A 20,013-nucleotide genomic window follows, 5' to 3' on the forward strand; every position below is an offset into this window, starting at 1 on the left:
ATACGACTATTGTCACAGTTAGCATATTGTCACTGTCAAACGAGCTGTGAATCATTGCACAATCATTCAGCGTCAGTTTGAAGCATTTGGGTTTTCTTTTAAGAACCAGCATACATAGTTGCTGGAAAATACGTTTTAAACACTCTTAATCAATTTCATTTGACTTCTGACTTCCTTTGTATTTCATTAGGGTGCTAAAAACCAGAACATGGCGAGCCTGTAAACACCATAAAATCTAGTATCCTATCGACAAAATAGAGAAATGAAATTGTATTTACAAGATAATCCCATAACAATACTAGGAATCAAGCAGCAAGAAATTGAAAAACTATCGTGTAACTCGTTCCCATTACAGCAATATTGTTATTTATGTGCCTTGATGTAATTGAAAGTGTGGGCTAAGTAAATCCGGGCGGTATCAGACGTAGGGAATACGACCACGTTTTGTGGGTTATTACTCACGGCAGGAACCTATATACATATATCCGCGCTAAATATATATTCGTGTGCACACACTGTCGATACAAAACTCCCAACACCACAAATTGACAAGTAAACAACAAAAACCTTAAATCAGTCGCTATAGTTCTTTTTGTATCCAGATAAATTGCAGTTTGCTAAGCTTTGTTTGTTTTTAAAAACACAACTTGTTGTTTTTTACAGCAACAACAAAATACAGCGACTGATTTAAAGTTTTACTCTGACGGTACAGTATTTACTGCAGTGGTCACGAATTGTTTTGCTTTCTTTAAAATTGTTTTGATTTGTTTGAAAGTTTTTTGCTTGAATGTTATATTAACAAGGCAACACTTGCTAATTTAAAAAAGCCACTAATGTTCGTGATTTTTATATAAGTTACGTCTCCACTTATTATTTGGAGTTGGTCATGGTGGATTGTTGCTGGGTGAGGGAGGTCGTCACCGCAAACTCATCGGTAGACTTTGAAAAGCGTGCCCATGTTGTTGATGTGTTGCTTACTGCACTTCTGAGTGGCTTCCACCAGACATTGCGCAGATCCTTCGATCTCATCGACGTGAGAAGAAATATTCCAAAGCCCTGGACAACAGAAAACGTTTTGAAGTGTTGGAAATCCATTTTCCTGTCACATCCTTTCTAGGGCAGTGTGTGGGACGTTGGCTTAAATAACTTTTGAATGATCACTCGGATGTTTACTACGTAGGCTAATAAGTTAGTCAAACAGCTACTATAAGTTTGTACACAGGCGAAAATAGCATACGCCCACCTAATATTACGGTATGGTTGCGTGCAAATTAACATAATGCGAAAGCTATAAAAGGTCAAACCTGCAATGTATTCAGAATTGCGAAAATCCAACTCATGACACGAAGGTAGGTTACATCTGTGGAAAACAACATGAGGTAACCAAAAATCCACGTGATTCCCATAATAGCAGTCATAGCTACAGCAATCAGAAATGTCTGCTTGTTCGTTCGTTCCATCGCCGAAGTCTGAACCTTTAAAGCGAAGTCATTTGTGCTTTTGGTGTGGTGCACCAAAAAAATGGTTAACCATAGCACCAGACAATATAGACCATTTACAAAACAGCACATGGCAGTTGTCACTTACTTCTAGCTTTTTGCAAGTTATTTCACGGAGAACCGTGGCAAACACCACACAGTTGCAGACAAGAAGAATTCCCACTGGCAAAAGAAAGCCAAAGTACAAGGAATATTCTTTTAGCCAACACATATTGTCTGCTCGGTATGTTGAAATTGGTAGTGGATCAGTTACTGTTAAAAAACAACAAGTTCTTCAACGGTGGAATCATCTATGGTTTAAAAACACTTACCACCGTCACAGAGTTGCTCGTTTTTCTTGTTCTGGTCAAAGTAGCCTACTGTGATTCCAACGTTTAAAATGACTATGACGGCTGGTGTCAGGTAAGCAAAGGCGGCGACACGTTGCAAATAGGCAGCTTTTGAACTGCGGAAAACCTGCAGAAATACACCCAATCTCGATTAATGAATTTCCTGATTTTATGGAAACTAGTACGTATTCAATGAATTTCCTGATTTTATGGAAACTAGTACGTATTCATTATATTTTTGCCTGACACGATTGGTTTAACTGTGGCCCCACTGTGCTATGTTTTATTTAATGTTAAATGTATCTGTGTGTTTGTTTAACCAGCTATGTGTTTTCATGCAGTGGATGTGCTTCTCTCATAACACCTGCTTATTGCCGTGTATTGTTTCACCAAATACTCGAAATCATTTTCAATTTACCTTAACAACAGACATATACATGTCATAGCTGTACACGGCCATCCAGCACCAGGTGGTAAGCATGAAGTAATGTATCAGAACTGTCACAAATGTACACGCTTCCGGGTTTGAAGTTCTTTCAACTCCGATAACGAATACAAGATAGGCGACCAGAAGGTTGCAACAGATTTGCATCAAGATTTTAGCAGGACGTCGCTTTCGTACACCCCTGTGGATTTAAGTGCATTCTTACATAGAAAAACTAAGCACATCCTCCCATAGAAAATCTCCACAAAGCAAGTGTATCGTTTATCGAAAGAAAACATTCTTTTTCACTTACCTGTGGACGGCATGCACAAGGATGGTCAGTGCGAGGCCAATGATTGACAATGTACAACCGATCGTGCTGACAATGGAAAGGGCTACGTCCTTTGGTACATTTGCGGTGTCCTGTTTGGATCATGTAAAACATGGTTTATCCGCGGTGGTAACAAAACATTTTGTACCCCTTTTAACCCGTTAACCAAATGGCTGTCCACTTTTAACCCGACTTACCACTATAATTGCAAAGTTAGTCAGGTGATTGCAGTGGCATTCGGGAGGGTTTTCCGAGTTTAAGCAACATCCATCTGACGACCAATCGCTTAGATTGAAATCCCAGTACATGCATTTTAGTTTGGTTTGAAGAACCTGTCCAAACAATTGCGTGGAACTGAAAATTCACTTTTGTGCAACTTGCTAAAGAAGAAACCTTTAAACTTTCCCCGGAAGGTGGATGTTTTCCGTATTTTAGCACGTCATCTTTGTGTTGAATTATAACAGGCTCTGATAAGTTCATTACGGGCTCACCAATCTCAGCAGCTAACACCTGAAGTTAGGATTTCTTTATGCTGTATGCTACACTAAGGAATTTACTTTGTATGGCTTACAGATGTTGCATTTTTATCCGAATAAAACAACGTGTCGTCGCTGTAATAGAGAAACGCCGATCGCCTTGTAGTCGTTTCACGTTTTACACGACTGCTGGTGTTTCCATTATTCCAGGCTTGTCGCGTTGCAGCCTCTGGAACGATAATTTTCACTGCCGTGTCCTTTGTTGTTTGGGGTGAGAACTGAAGTTTTGGAAAGTCTGTTCCATCATATTGTTTGACCTGAGGACATGTAAATTGTTGTGAATGTTTTTACATTTAAAACTGCGATAACTGTCTGTTTTGGTCGCCGAATTTTCAAGTCACATTTAGGTCACCTTAATTTGAATTGATCCAGCTGTTATTTCAAATGTGGCTTCGTTGGGATCAATCTCTACTTCAAAGGCCAGAGCTGTTACCGCTTTTACTAATTTTTCCTTGTTTTTTCTATTCTCAGAGATGTTCTTGCCAGGTGCAAAGGCGAAGCGTCCGTTTTCTTTGATGCCTTGCGTTATTTCAACCATCGCTACCATAATATTCTTTGTCACCTATCAAGAAACGCACACGACATAAGGAGGTTGCATTAAGTGGTGACGCATTGAGATAAAACACACCTTTATTTTTTTATCTTTGGCACGTTTGCTTACATTGCTAACAAAATCGACCAATTCTGTCACTGCATCAACTGTAAGGTTCGTGCTACTTTTTACAAAAGATTTTAATTCATCCACCGCGGCTTCCACTGCCTCAGTTGTGTTGGCTTCTTTTAAAATCTGGTGTTGTTGTTTGAATGAAAACAACATTGTGATTTAGTGTGCAACATTTTATGACCTCACATTTCTTGTCACATTTAAAACAATAAAAGGTTAACTCTCGGTTAGAAAGGTTAGTACATTTGTTGCATCATGGTTTTAAGATCGTCTGTAGTCATATAGCACAATAAAAGTTATAAATAACGCGGTAGCCACGTCACGACAGGTCATAGATTTGCTTTTCCTGAGTTATTGTTTTAGCGTTACCTTCTGATTAATCACTCCCTCTTTGAAGCTGTATAATGGCGTTGCTAACAGTTTCTCAATGCCATCTATTACAGAAGTTTGAAACGCATTGTACGAAATAAGCACAGAAATGGTGTCTTGTGTTTAAGGGGCTTACCAGGCACAAAATAAAGAATATGCTCAAAACCTTGCTATCAAAGTGAAAACTGGCTGTTGTTTATTTAGATGTTGATTTAAAGCGGCCAACTGGATGCAACATTTCCGGATAAAATACCACATCACTTTTACCTGTGCGAGACCAGCTTGAGTTGGCAGACAACTCCTACCGTCTCCTATGTATCCAGTTCTGCACTTGCAACAGAAACTTCCATTTGTGTTAGTGCAAGTTGACTTGGGGTGACACGGCATTGAGTTGCACTTATTAATATCTACAAGGATATTCATTAGGTTTTTCAGGAAAAATTAAAAATTATAAAATTATTACAAATGTACCTGTACAGCGAACGGAATCGTTGGAAGTAAAGTTGTGCAACGGCTTGCATTTTTCTTTTTCACATAGTTGCTCTAAGCCACAATCGTCATCGCTAAAGCATTTTCCGTTTTTTGCTGATACAAATAGTAGTTGGTTTATTAGAAACACAAATATTTTTTACGAACGCCATTTACGTTTGCAGTTGTTTACGTTTCCCTCAAAACCCGGATTGCATCTGCACCTAAATCCAGTGGACGTTCCAGAGGAGGGTTCACAATGTGCATGTTTGTTTGTACATGTCCTTTTGCAACTGGCTTCTGATCAACAAGAACATCATAGACGTTAAAAGCGGTATTTTTTGAATGATTATCAAAATTAACAACTGACGTTTTACCGAAGTTTGTCGCCATGAGACAAAGCGTTGGCTAGACAAATTTGTAATCTGATGGGTGTGATTTAAACTCACGACTGAAGCTTATTTGCTGCATAAACACTCCAGGGCAGATATCAACAAACATGCTTTCACATTTATATTCAAAATAATACATATACGTTTATCACCAGTTTTTTTAACATTGCTTCAGACAGCAAGTTTGAGAAATCAATCATTACTACCAATCCAAATCTATAATGCCCAAATAAGGCAATAATAGACTTGTCTCACCGTCAAGGGCTGCTGAACTACTGTCATTGTTATCTTGGTTTTGTATTGCGCAATCCACTTTGCATGGTCTCTCGTCTTTGAATGTAAGGATATGTCAACAATAAAATTAGATATGATTCCATAAGTTGTCACATAAAACGTTTAAAACTGATTCTTACCGTTAGCACTACAGACAAGTTCGTTTGATCCCGTGCAATTTTTTAGTTGATAAGTTTGCTTTTTCCAAACGACAAAACATATATTTGCATGCCTTAATAATAAGCCTTAAAAGAATTCACCGTCATTTTATTTTTCTGTGGGATGTTTTATTGGTGTTTAACCATTACAGTCTACCTGACCAATTTCCAATTACAAATGTTTCATTTTCTACTAAAAAGCGAGTTGTTTTGTTTTCAACGACGGTCGGTTGAAATGTCAATTTCCTATTGCATACAGTATCGTTTTTGGTTTCTGTTAAATCAAATTCATTAGACTCATAATTAAGTGCTTGATAACATGTAAAGAAAACACATGAGCAATTAAATATGTACATCTAACCTGAGAGTTTACACAAATCGTGTGCTTTAACGCAAGTTCCACAATCCAGCATTGGCCAAGTACATCTTGTCCAACAACAAATATTGTTTAAATCAGCATTGCCTGACAGAAAACGCGGAAGTTCGCAAAACAGCTAACAGGTAATTAACCCAAATAAAACATTACCAAAACTTTTACATAAATACGAGGACGTATCACTCATCATGTTCAACCATTGAGCTGAATCAAATGGGATGGGAGTTGTTTCGACTTTCATTTCGTTGCACAATTGTAAGGCGTTTGGAAACATAGCATAAAAGTTGCTGATATTGTCAACTATTGGCCAAGGCAGCCAATTGCCACCTTCAAACAAAAGAAATATAAAGCAAATAACTATCATAAAAACACTCCTGATTGAACAAAAAACGTGTCAAATTGTCTACTACCTGCGTTTCCAAACTGCATTGCAATGCCATCAGGGTTAACGCAAAGTAGGCAGAACCACAGAAAGCAATTTTTTTTAAACATTGCTAAAATTCGTCGGAGGTATCTGCACGAGTCAGATGTCGTTCGTTTTTAAATTTAAAAAACCAGTACGTTTAATAAATTGTAGAATGTAGGCCATGTAGGCTATGGTTTATTGATTTACAAGAAATACATTTATTTTTAAATAAGTTATAACTATCTAAAGGTCATTTATCTCGTTATTGGGTTACAAACCAAAACCTGCTGCTACACTAGGTAAATTATACTGATGTTTTTTACTCAGACATCTTGCAGTGAGACTGCTTTTCTAATTTCCTTTAATTTGCCTTGTTATAAATGTAACTATTCTGCTCAGCTACCTTTTAACATTGCTGAAATCTAAAATATATACGTGGCATTCCTGATGGCATATATACTCGAATGGGTGATAGTAAAAGTCCATACGTAGCTGTGATAGTGGCGCATAAAGGAAAGCAGCACACCTACACCTATACGCACCGGACACTCGTCATCAGAATGCATCAAAATTTTTTGCGGAGTTGGTAATACTGTTAATCAAACACAGCAACTTTAGTACCTTTTTTGTCATGTCCCGGTATAGATGACAATCGGTTACTATAATATAACGTGATGAAACAGCTTCGGGTTTGCGGATAAATCGTTTTTATTGAAAGTAAAACCGGGCAAGTGAGCGACGCAAACACCGGCACGTACGATACGAAACACCACATGTACCTAAAATACTGCATCTTTTCAAGCTCCATAAGCTGTCACAGCACATACAAAAAAGTAAACTAACAAAGATTGAATCGGTTCGTCAGGATCCGCCATTAATGCTGGTGCTGTGAAAGTTGACAGAATTTCCCCTGTCACCGTTTGACGCTTCAGTAAAAGTCGTGTTCCCGCGTCCGTTATGCGGCCTGAAACTTCCCATACTGGTTTTGAAGGTCGTTTGGCTCATAAACCTCGAGGTAGCGCTTGGAGCTTGTCCACAACAGAAGCGCAAGGGATTCCACCAGACGCGACGAAGCTCTTGCGACCGAAGCGTTGTGAGGATAAATATCGAAACACCCTGTTTGCAATGTTGCACGTTAAATTTAGTGATAGGTAGTTGGTTGTTTATTAAAAGGAAGAGTTCGTTTCAAAACTGAATTAAATTTGATCAGTTTATGACTGTAATAGACGTGTTTTATATTCAAACCTTCTGCCCTCTGTCTTGTTAGTGTGGCAGCCTTTACAACAAAAGAATGACGTTCGGCATATTAAAAACAGATCTGCTTTAATTGTGTCTTATCTATTTAATAAAGCGTTGGCGCATTAACGCAATTCAGTTTCTACGAGTACATTAGTCAATGATACTACATAAAGATGAGGTTGTTGATGTCTTAATGCTTTTGAATGGTTCTTACCTGAGCTGAATTGACGACAGCAAAAAGCCAACTCATCACGCGAAGGTAAGTTACGTCCTCGGAGATCAGCATGAAATAACCAAATATCCACGTCATTCCCATCACAGCTGCCATGGTGAAAGCGATTAAAAAGTTCTGAGTATTTGTTCGCTTCATCGCTCGCGTTCGACCCTGGATAAAGGTGGTTATTCACATGACAGGAAAAACAATGAAGAACAAATTGCTATTAGTTAGTTGCGTGCAAGGATGTCTTTGGCTGTATTACATTTTGTAGGTTGTTCGTTGGCTTTGCATGTGCTATATTCGTTGGATTTGCTTCTATACTAGGTGATCGTTCACAATAGCAAATCGTGTAAAGCCTAAAGCAGCCAGTAATATTTGTAAACCTTACCTGAAACACTAACTTTGCAATAACACAAGTTTAAATTTGGAATAAGCGGTACGTTATGTTTACGACGTTTTTACAGTTTTCGCAGTATTTGCTTCGAGCTTTAATGACTCTTGTCAAGTCACAAACTTTAGGAAAATGTATCTTGCAGTACAAGATTAGTGTAAACAGAGACACTCCTTTATTGTCAAATACCGTTCATTGTAATGTCACCCACCTCCATCTTTTTGCACACGATTTCTCTGAAAATAAGGGCAAAACAAAACAGATTGAAAGTTGCCAAGATTCCGACCGGCAGAAGAAACCCGAAGTAAAGTGAATATCCCCGTAACCAGCACATGTTTTCAGCTCTGTATACTGATGTTTTGAAAGGATTTAATTCTGTAAAGTAATATTCACAAATAAAAAAAGTAGTTAAAAACTAATTTAAAAAATTTATTGATTTGATTAGTTTGAATAAGTTACGCTGTCAAAGCATCTTGGTCGGTAATTTAATTGCCTTTGAGGTAAGATGTGACAAAATGTAACTAAAAATAAGTGTAATTTGCCTGTGTTGCACAATCCGCTGTCTTGTGGAATTTGATCAAAATGTCCAACTGCGATTGAAACAGTAAGCAGGGCAATTACGGCGGGTGTGACGTAGGCAAAGGCCGAAACCCGCTGCATAAAACTTCCCGCGTCGTTCCGAAAAACCTAAAAAATATGTTTTAACGGCGTTGTTTAGGGTAAAATATCTTTACAAGCATGGACAGAATACTTTTTAAAAACACAATAAATGTGACATACAGTACTCAGAGCAAAAGTGAATAATCAGTGATTATACCTTTTTACACGGGTACAAAACTTTGCGCTACAAATAAAATAAAATAAAATAAAGCAGAAACAGCTATTTTGCCTCTATTGTATAAATAAAACACCAAAAATAAAAAATAATGCTTAGGGCAGGGGTCGGCAACCTTTTAGGCGATGTGTTAATGACCTCGCGTGCCGACGTTTTTCTGAATAATAGTGGTGCGTACCAGCAGATATCAATAATCTTAAGAAAGCAGAGTGTTTTGTGCATATAAGGCTGAATTTCACGACACTCACAAGATAAAAACTGAAAACAAGCAGGTTGACAGGTTAAATTGTTACTTCAATATAAACACGCAATTCGGTTAGCGTGCCATGAAAAACCACCTCTTGCCGACCCCTGGGTTAGGGAAAATCAAAAAGTGTTCTTCCGAAATTATTATTTTAAACGGCTTTTTGTAAATAACTTAGCTTACACATTAAAACAGTATCTATGTTTTAGTGCACACATACCTCTTGGGCGCCACTTATTGACAAAAACTTTCCTAAAAATATCATTACCTTGACAACGGACATGTACATATCGTAGCTGTACACTGTCATCCAGCACCAGGTTGTGAGTAGAAAGAAATGAAGTATCGCTGTAACAGCTGTACATGCGGCTGGGTTCTCGGAACGGGTTACTCCGGCCAGAAATACGATGTCAGCAATCATGAGGTTGGCACAGATATTCACTAAAATCTTAACTGGCCGTCTCCGTCTTATTTCTCTGTAATCGTTTAAAAAGCGTTGTAAACGTTGACTAAAAATTAAGAAAATATCTTTAAACGATTTTACTCGTAAAAGGTTTAAGCAACTCAAGGTCAGTTCATAATGCTCAGCTGGTGTTTTCTATATTTTAGATTTTATTGATTACCTTGATGTTATATCAAGTCATAACGTGTCAGGTTTTGACTTTATCACATTATTGTCAACTGTATGTATGCTTTAGGAAAAGTGAAATCTTGACTAGAAAATTACTCGCTTTGTGTTGTATTTTACAATTGGAGAAACTTACCGCAACCAAAGATGTAAGGCGATAGTTAAAAACAGCCCACAGATTGACGCCACACAACCAACGTAACTTACAATTGTCAAAGCAGCATCTGTTGGAACAGTTTCGGATTTCTACACAAAATACATAAATTGGCAAAACAATTTATTAATTTAGCATTTTGTGTGTTTATAACTTACCACTATCAGAGCAAAGTTGGTCAAATGGTAACACAAGCATTCCGGTGGATCTGAAGTAGTATTTAAACAGCAACCGTCGGAAAGCCATCGACTGGTGTTAAAATCCCAATAGGCGCACCTTGCTGAAGTTTTTATAGCCTGTCAAAATCACCCAACTAATTATTAGAGTCGCATTACAAAACAGTCAATCTGTTTTTACCTGTAACTTATTTTTGTCTTTCACGTGTGTTTCTGAGAACCGAGCGTGCTGGTCCAAAAACTTGATTATGACAGGATCAGTAAGATTTTGAAGGTTTTCTTTATTTCCAACATCGACAGATATCACCTATTCAACGCTAAGATATTAGTCATTAGCAAAGAATGAGTTACCACTAGCTTGACATTACCGAATGAACACCGTTTTCCGAATAGAACAGCGAATCGTCTTTGTAATAAACAAAGGCTGATCTGCGCTCCGAATCATTGTTGCCGCTAGTGGTCGCCCAGGCGCTTCTTACAGCGCTTGGAGGCAGTATGACATCAACAGCGTTATTTGCAGTAAATGTGACCTTCGGAAAATCGCTACCATCATCTTGTTTTACCTGTGTAACAGATCTTGTTATTGTAACTTGCATACACCTTTCACTGCCCTGCCCATTACAACGGGTCTATGTCATAGTCGTTTTAATACATAATAATAGGTTTCGAGATTTTTATTTTCATTTACCTCCATATCAAAAGAGTTGCTTTGATAGTTAAAAATTGGGTTCGATTTGTTTAGTTGGACAAAAAGTGCCATAGACGCAATGGATTTGACCAAATTCTGTTGATTTTGTTTGTCTTTTTCTGTTACTTCTTTCCCTCCGCTCGAGTTAAATTGATTTTCTACTAGATTATCCACCACCGAAAGCATGGAACTAAACGTGCTGGTAGAAACCTGACAGAAACATATATTTTGATATTAAGCTTAGAATATAGAATAAATCCTAATTAGAACATATATCTCTCACGCAAAATTGCGAATGCTTTTTTTTACAACCATCCAGTCAATATGAATGGAAAACGACTTTATATCTATTCATCAAAATTAATTTTTGACAAACAAGTTACGTTGATGCTGCCATTTTCCGCCAACGTAGTAATGTCCTGTAGATAGTTAACTACGTTGTTCACTTGCTCTTCTGTCAAATTACTGGAACTTGAAACCAGAGATTGAACGTGCTTGGTAGCGATCGCGAAATCTTCTGTGCTCTTAGACATTGCTGTGATCTAAACGTAACGGACGTTAAATATAAGTGAAACACTTCATTTCGTGAACATAAGATTGTCACCTGTGCCAAGTCCATGTCACACCCAGTAAAAGGTATCAACTGAAAATATGCCCGTTTGGGGAAGTTATCTAAACAGAGAGCAGTCGTGGCCGGCTTACCTAAAAAAAGAATTTAGTCACTAAAAAATAGTAATTTTTCTTTACGGTTTATATTTTTTCCAAAGGTAAGTAATATGCTGCAGCAAGTATGAATTGATTTTACCTCCAGGACACCTTTCGTTAGATTGTTGCGTTTCACCAACATATGCATAGTCGAAAGAGAAATCTTCTAAAACAGCTGGGTCGCAGTATTCTTAAAGTTTAAAAGCGGGGTTAAAAGCAAATTTCTGTTTAAATCAAGATTTAGTCTCACTGCTGCCTACCTATGCAATTTGTTCCGTTGCCGTGAAATCCGTGGTTGCACTGGCAGTTGTAGCCCGGTACTGCGTTTGTGCATGTTGCGTTTTTATGACAATCGTGTGTTTGTAAATTGCACTCATTTTCATCTAAAAATTTTCATCTAATAAGTTTTGCACAAGGATATTAAAATTGCTCAATAAGTTGAATAATGAAAAAAATATTCCAGCAGCTAAAATGTCAGTTGGTTAGGTTAATATTTTAGATCCTAATTATGGCGCGGAACAAATCTCATAATCAAACCAGTGGAGCAGACGTTTGTCCTGTGAATAGGTTTACAAAGGTAATTTCGGGTCATGCGTATCTCCTCTATCTCCTCGAGTTTTTTGTCAAACCAACACCAATGATACGTTTGCCCCAAAGTACAGTAAAACCAACCATGACAATGTTGTCCATGACCAGAAAAACCATCCTTGCAGATACATTCATGACCACCTTCATGGTTGAAGCACGACGCGTTTTCGTGGCAATCGTGAATGTGCAATAAACATTCATTCACGTCTGTAAGGTATTTTAATGTTATATCTTAAAGAACATGCATTTAACGCATTTCAAACTACACTCACCTTGACAGCTTATCCCGTCCCCACTAAAACCTCCATCGCAGATGCATAAGTGGCCGCCGTCGTAGTTTTTACATGTTGCATTACCGTGACAACGGTGTGTTTGCAACAAGCACTCGTCCAAATCTGTCATGAAATTGACCAAATGGAACGTTTCACTTCATACAAGTTATCAGTTGTTTTTACCGGGATGGAATTTATTAACCCAATTAAATACCTGTTAAATGTGTAGAATAAAAGCTATTTTACCTTGACAGTTTTGGCCATCACCAGAAAAACCTTTCTTGCAGATGCATTCATGACCACCATCAAAATTTTGACACGTCGCATTTCTGTGGCATTGGTGAGTTTGCAACAAACATTCATTAACGTCTGCAAAGCATTTGTATTTATATCTTAAATAACATGCGTTTGAGCAATTTTGAATAACTTTTAATGTTACAGCGAGAATTTGCTTGTATCGCTTCATTTCCCTGTTACTAATTCACGCCAGTTAATCTGAATTAATTTGCTGTGACGTAACAAAGCGCCCGCTATGGATGGTGAAGAAATTTGAACGTAACAATGCATACGATATCATTAGTGTTGCAATCTTGTACGGACCACGTTTTACAGTTCCTTTCTGTGTTGTTAGCAGTCTGTTTAATAGTCGTAGTTTGTGGTTAAAATTGTTTAGTTTGGAAATATTTATGTGCTAACATTAAAGTGTATTATGTACAGCTAATTGATCATGAAAGCTAAAAGTAATTATAAAGTGACAAAAGGTCTCACTGTCAGTCCGCCAAAGTGCCTGCAGTATAGTCCTGGACTCCTGCGGTTACGTAATTTGATTGTGTGTCATTGTGTTGGATTAATGTCGTCATAATGTTTGTATGTCATTTAAGAGGTAATGACTATATTAACGCCACATATTTCTTTGCGTAAGTTTATCGGTCATTTTGTGTGTGTGTATTACTAGCTGATTGTGACACATTTCTGTTCGCTTTAATAGATAACCAATGCTATTTTGCAATGGGAGGATTTTGCACCTGTCAGGCGGACAGTGTGTTGCGTTCGACACGAATTAAGAAACCCTAGTGCGGCGCTCGGTACAGATCCAGGCTGCAAAGATTTGTGTAAATTACGGCCGCTAACTCACCTCGACAATTCATCCCGTCTCCACTAAAACCACTATCGCAGATGCATAAGTGACCGCCGTCGTAGTTTTTACATGTTGCGTTACCGTGACAATGGTGTGTTTGCAACGAACACTCGTCCAAATCTGGCAATAATTGATCAAATTAGCTTCTTATATAATATAAGGTTGCTGTAAGCCTGATGCGCATTTTACCAACTGTGGAACATTTTTTTTACGAAGTTATCAGTTGTTTTTTTACCAGGATTGAATTTATTAAGTCAAAAAATACCTGTAAAGTGTTAACAATAGAAGCAAACTGACCTTGACAGTTTTGACCATCACCAGAAAAACCTTGCTTGCAGATACATTCATGACCACCATAAAAATTTTGACACGTCGCGTTTTTGTGGCATTGGTGAGTTTGCAACAAACATTCATTTACATCTGTAAATTATTTTGATGTTATATCTTAAAGAACATGCATTTAAGCATATAACACTTACAAATAACACTCACCTTGGCAATTTATTCCGTCTCCACTAAAACCACTATCACAGATGCATAAGTGACCGCCGTCGTAGTTTTTACATGTTGCGTTATCGTGACAATGGTGTGTTTGCAACGAACACTCGTCCAAATCTGGCAATAATTGATCAAATTAGCTTCATATATAATATAAGGTTGCTGCAAGCCTGATGCGCATTTTATCAACTGTGGAACATTTTTTTTTACGAAGTTATCAGTTTTTTTTTTACCAGGATTGAATTTATTAAGTCAAAAAATACCTGTAAAGTGTTAACAATAGAAGCAAACTGACCTTGACAGTTTTGACCATCACCAGAAAAACCTTGCTTGCAGATACATTCATGACCACCATAAAAATTTTGACACGTCGCGTTTTTGTGGCATTGGTGAGTTTGCAACAAACATTCATTTACGTCTGTAAATTATTTTGATGTTATATCTTAAAGAACATGCATTTAAGCATATAACACTTACAAATAACACTCACCTTGGCAATTTATTCCGTCTCCACTAAAACCACTATCACAGATGCATAAGTGACCGCCGTCGTAGTTTTTACATGTTGCGTTATCGTGACAATGGTGTGTTTGCAACGAACACTCGTCCAAATCTGGCAATAATTGATCAAATTAGCTTCATATATAATATAAGGTTGCTGCAAGCCTGATGCGCATTTTATCAACTGTGGAACATTTTTTTTTACGAAGTTATCAGTTGTTTTTTTACCAGGATTGAATTTATTAAGTCAAAAAATACCTGTAAAGTGTTAACAATAGAAGCAAACTGACCTTGACAGTTTTGACCATCACCAGAAAAACCTTGCTTGCAGATACATTCATGACCACCATAAAAATTTTGACACGTCGCGTTTTTGTGGCATTGGTGAGTTTGCAACAAACATTCATTTACGTCTGTACGGTATTTTGATGTTATATCTTAAAGAACATGCATTTAAGCATATATCTCTTACAAGAAATAACACTCACCTAGGCAATTTATCCCGTCTCCACTGAAACCACTATCACAGATGCATAAGTGACCGCCCTCGTAGTTTTGACATGTTGCGTTACCGTGACAACGGTGTGTTTGCAACGAACATTCGTCCACATCTGTAATTAAGATAACTTATACAATAATTTTATAGTTTCATTTACCATACACAGTGGCTGCAAACATAATGCGTACATAGCTAATTGCGGAACGTTTTTTTAACAAAGTTATCTTTACGAAGTTGTTTATAAGCACCACCAAATTTTTGACAAGTCACATTTTTTGTGGCTTTGATGAATTTGCAACGGACATTCATTCACGTTTGTAGGGGATTTATGACCTTTAATTCATGCTTTGCAGAATTCGTTGTTATTATCATTGAAGTAATGCCGAAAATTATACCTTGGCAACTGATGCCGTCGCCACTATATCCCTCTTTGCAGAAACAAGCGTGGTCGCCATGATAATTTTGGCACGTTGCATTTGGATGACATCCATGCGTTTGCAATGTACATTCGTCAACATCTAAACAACAATCAATCCTCTCTTAATTTTTTAATACTTTAAAGTACAAATGCAACGATCCACATATGCGGATCTTTAAACCCATGAATGTGAACTTATGTACATCAAGAAAATCTGGCCTTAATGCGCGTAAACCACACGATTACCCACATTGAATTCCCAAAAAAAAAAAAATGTGTAAAATTCCACATTACTTTTGCATTGCTCATGAATGTCTGTTTGCTAAAACAAGTTATCGTTATAATAGGCTTAAACATTTGCAGACACAAAACGAAAACGATCGTAGGCTACATATATGTTTGATATTAGTTGCTACATTGTTTTTTTCATACGAAACAAGGCAAAGTTTTAATTTTCTTTAAACAGAAATCAAAATTGTCAAAAGTTTTGCAACTACACGAATATTTGCCCACACCGTTCAAGCATGAGGCGTTGTTGTGACAATCATCAGTCTTTTCCACACATTCGTTGATATCTACATTTATAAAATTAAATATACATGACTCACAACGGTTTTAGACTAAGCTATTCCCTGCGGACCTACTTTGATATATTAAACTGGACTCGAACTTGTATGACGACGGTTTAATTATAGCGATGTTACAGGTAATCGTGGTTGTAACGGAAAGGGCAAATCTAACATCATGTTACTCATATAGGCACGATTTAGAAATACTGGCATTGTGGTTTGGCTCTTGGTATGCAGCATATAAACGGCATCCAAACGAAAACCAAACAGTTTTAGCTTTAACCGTGGTTTGTTTTGTGTTTCAGGATAAACTATTTGATATAAAAAACTGTTGCTTGGAACTTAAAAAACAAACTGTGGCATATTATTTTTTGTTTTTCGCCTCCTCGTAATCCCTACAGCATATTTTCATTACAACTTTGAGATTTTTCGATTTAACAAACCACCAAAGTTTCAACTTAGGTCGTGTGAATAATTAGTAGCTTTGAACATACGCGTCGTACCTTGACAGTAAGATCCGTTGCCACGAAATCCACTTTCGCAAGCGCATGAGTAACTTCCTGGAACATTCGCACAAGATGCGTGCTCATGACATGGACGAATGGTCGCCAGACATTCGTTGATATCTGTTTATAAATCAAAGGCTTATTTGTTGGAACAATAAGGAAATGTTTGTGGAAGCCACGATACGCGGAAGTACCTAACTAAACCTACATGCTGGTAAAAACAAAAAAAACTCTGCTGCTGTATCTTATACTTACTCGATATAAAATGACTTGCTTAGTGTAGTTCGTCAAACCTTTTCTTACGGAATATGGTTAAATCTTGTCGCGACTTGTCAAAGCAAAACTACCGTAATATTGAATACCTAACTGGCATTTCTGACACCACGTCGTTAAACATTTTTGGCACTTAAGCTTTAAAATTCTCCCTTAGCACCTTCACAGAGAGTTCCATTTCCTGCAAAGCCGTCTTTGCATTTGCACGTGTAATTCCCGATTGAGTTTGTGCATGTTGCATTGACATGACATCCATCGATCTTTTCAGAACATTCGTTTACGTCTGCAAAGGACAAAACTTTTAGAATTGAACCCTGAAATGAAACAAACTTGGATTTGCCCATGCCTTTCGACCCATAAGTGCTCACCGGATAAACAGACTTATTTAAACTTTCTCGTGGTCTGGGGAAGCTTTTAAATATAAAACATATAAAGGTTAGCATAGAGTTCAATTTGGCATCGTTTTGTTTTGGTAAATGTCATTGGGCGATAACTTCCATTGTGGTCATCACATTTTTGACACAGGTTTGTGACTATGACAGAAATTCTACTAACGAAAAATAGAAAATACCAATGGATAGTAATTTGCTAAATACCCACGGGTAGCGCAAAGAGCATTAAAGAATATTCGAAGCCAAACTGTGTGAAAATACTGACGGTTAGGGTTGTTAGGGTGAGGTTTTGTAAAAAAACAAACAATAAACACAGCTTATAAACGTAGTTCCCAACAGATTTGATTACTTGTGCAACGAAGCAAACGTTTTGGCTCGATGAATATGATTAACCACTTATGTTTTTCGTTTATGTAAAACCGTTATGAAACCCTGACGAATGACAGTCCTTAAACACTTGCTAACATATCAAATTAGGGACCATAATGAAGTCACACGTTTTTTTTTAAATAAGGGCAACATTTCAAAAAGTATCAATCTTGTCAACCAGTGTTACAGCTAGCGGATGCTCATGCAACAACGCATCACAAGTGAATTTCGCTGATGTAACACCATTTAAAAGAGTTTCGCAAAAATCAGTGATTAATGGAACTATTTTATGCGGGGTATGTTAATAACAGATCATCTACCAAAATATCCAGTAAGTTGTCAAAACATCCAGCGATTGTAATAAATAGTCACTAACTCTTGTATCGATGCAATTGTTCCGATGGAAAAAACAAGTATAGTAAGTATATTAAATTTGATTTTCGTTGTAATGTTTTATGGCGTTATGATTACAACTTTTTTACCTGTACATTCCCCTCCGTTTGTGCGAAAACCCGTATCGCATTGACAAGTGTAACTGCCCATACTGTTCGTGCATGTCGAATGAGACTGGCAAGCATTCAACGGTGATTCACATTCGTTCACATCTAAAAATGTCAGTGTTAAACTTGTGTATAAAATATGCCGAGTCACACTGTTAACAAGTCACTGGATGCTTCTGCAACCGAGATAAGGGGATGCGGTCGTTTTGAAGTGAAAACAATTTGACCCTTATCTCAAACTGCAGCGCTTATTGGGTTTCGTTTGAAGCAGAAAAACACACAAGGTTCGGTCATACAGCCCCAGGCGCCTCTTGCTTTTTAAGATTGTCAAAAATGAAAAAAAAACTTTAGGGAAGTTCATTTAACTGCGCTTCGATAATTTGGCTGAGGTCGCGTGCTGCGAAAGTTTGAGAATCACTTTGCAAAAATTATTCGTTAGCGTACAAACTTAAACCGTTCAAAAAAAGTTAAAGTAAAAAAAGTTGTGTATAACCAGAACATCCATTTTTAAGTCGTTGCTAAAACGCAAACACCGCCAACCTTCGCATCTTGATCCAATGACTTCGAAACCGCTTTGACACGCGCAGGCAAGACCATTCCATATCGCACCATCAACACATCCATGATACTCCGCTTCGCACAATTGACCATCTATTTTAATAAAACAAATAGTAGGCACTACATAAACACAATAGAGAACTGATGTTATGTTTGAATGAGGCACTAAAGATGCTAAATAGGCGCACCATGAAATTCTATACTCGGAACTGAGTATACTTTCGTTTAAACCAACGGTATACATCTAAGTTGTTTCAATTGCCTATATATTTGATATGCTTACACATAGTTGTAACTTGTAAGCAGACCAAAAATTCGAACCCGAACCCGGATCGTTTTTGAGAAGCCCGTTTTGGTCCGAAAGTTTGATTGACAGGCATCTATAAATCCCTACAAAAGGCACTTCTGCACAGCATACAATTAAAAACGGCGTTTTATAGGGATGTTGGGTATTAGATGAAGTACAGCAACTAGATGCTTTTGGGTAATTTTATTTTTAACGGACAAAGGACACAGAATTTAAAGTCGGGCCCGAATCAAGCCCGTTTGTTTGACAAAACCTATAGGCCCAAACCCGGCCCGAACCCGACCCGAAAAGCCCGACCCGACTTACAACTCTGTGCTTACATACTTTTTCTCCTGTCTGTGGCTTATCATCTTCATTTCTAACAAAATTAAACTTACCAATGCAATTTTCTTGATCAACCTGGCATTCTGTGCTCTTGGCGTTAGAGGAACTAGGCGGACTTAGCGGATCTGTGTTCAAAGACACGTCACGTGAGCAAACGCGTGTAGAAATTATGATGTTAAACTACCTAGCAGCTTACCGAACCTTGCCCTCCATGTTAAAACCACATCAGTTTGCCACCAAGTTTTGACTTCTTCCAGTCGCGTTACGTCAGCACTGAATTCACACCTTGAGATCGAAGTGGGCAGGACTGCAAATGTGTCCCCAAATTTGGCACTTCCTGCCACCGTCGCGTCTATACCTGCTGGCTTCTTGCAAAACGAGTGTTGGAAATCCACTGTGACAGACTTTGTCGGATCAACCTTGTTTTCTCCGACCGTATACGTACCATTACAGAAAGCTGCAATACAAACGTAATTCGTGTAATGATTTTAAGTACCTTGCGAGCCTAATACATGGTATTTATGGATGTGTATAACAAAGCTCACCTTCAATCGTTTTCCAGTTTGACAACAGCACTAAAGCGATGAACCATAAAGTATCCATTAACTGAACCGATTTGACAAGAAAACACAGAGGTCAAGTTACAGTGCACAATCTATCACCCAATGGCATCAACACAGTTTATGCTATATTGGTGAACAAAAATGCTGGAGTGGTACTCTTTATAATAGCCTCCACCAGCGCGTAAATTTCGTCACGTGGTGAACTGAAGAATAAATGTCAAACTGCTGTGTATAGT

At 37.7% G+C, this 20,013-nt stretch overlaps 2 protein-coding genes across 2 annotated transcripts; both read right to left on the reverse strand.

The window, feature by feature from the left end:
• Window positions 1-255: 255 nt before the first annotated feature.
• LOC145213145 (adhesion G-protein coupled receptor G7-like) lies at window positions 256-3,936 on the reverse strand. The gene is made up of 11 exons (XM_080081379.1): window positions 3,748-3,936; window positions 3,472-3,681; window positions 3,155-3,376; window positions 2,977-3,093; window positions 2,781-2,915; window positions 2,566-2,675; window positions 2,247-2,454; window positions 1,811-1,955; window positions 1,588-1,751; window positions 1,305-1,475; window positions 256-1,056 (listed from the first exon to the last, which is right to left on the reverse strand). The coding sequence occupies exons 1-11, from the start codon at window positions 3,934-3,936 to the stop codon at window positions 871-873; spliced, it is 1,857 nt and encodes a 618-aa protein (XP_079937505.1). The 3' UTR covers window positions 256-870.
• Window positions 3,937-6,915: 2,979 nt separating this feature from the next.
• Window positions 6,916-19,972, reverse strand: LOC145212191 (uncharacterized). Its single transcript, XM_080080231.1, has 32 exons — window positions 19,760-19,972; window positions 19,411-19,671; window positions 19,268-19,339; window positions 18,566-18,676; window positions 18,008-18,130; window positions 16,925-17,047; window positions 16,489-16,611; window positions 15,394-15,516; window positions 14,988-15,110; window positions 14,790-14,912; window positions 14,489-14,611; window positions 14,294-14,416; window positions 13,993-14,115; window positions 13,798-13,920; window positions 13,498-13,620; window positions 12,609-12,731; window positions 12,363-12,485; window positions 12,175-12,297; window positions 11,763-11,885; window positions 11,603-11,692; window positions 11,402-11,499; window positions 11,181-11,339; window positions 10,798-11,007; window positions 10,478-10,672; window positions 10,291-10,416; window positions 10,092-10,229; window positions 9,916-10,025; window positions 9,420-9,627; window positions 8,615-8,759; window positions 8,284-8,447; window positions 7,679-7,849; window positions 6,916-7,341 (listed from the first exon to the last, which is right to left on the reverse strand). Exons 1-32 carry the CDS (start codon window positions 19,815-19,817, stop codon window positions 7,087-7,089), a joined length of 4,416 nt encoding a protein of 1,471 aa, XP_079936357.1. The 5' UTR covers window positions 19,818-19,972; the 3' UTR covers window positions 6,916-7,086.
• Between the last annotated feature and the right edge of the window lie 41 nt (window positions 19,973-20,013).

Source organism: Phallusia mammillata, chromosome 2, assembly GCF_965637545.1.
Source record: "Phallusia mammillata chromosome 2, kaPhaMamm4.hap1.1, whole genome shotgun sequence".
Taxonomy (NCBI): domain Eukaryota; kingdom Metazoa; phylum Chordata; class Ascidiacea; order Phlebobranchia; family Ascidiidae; genus Phallusia; species Phallusia mammillata.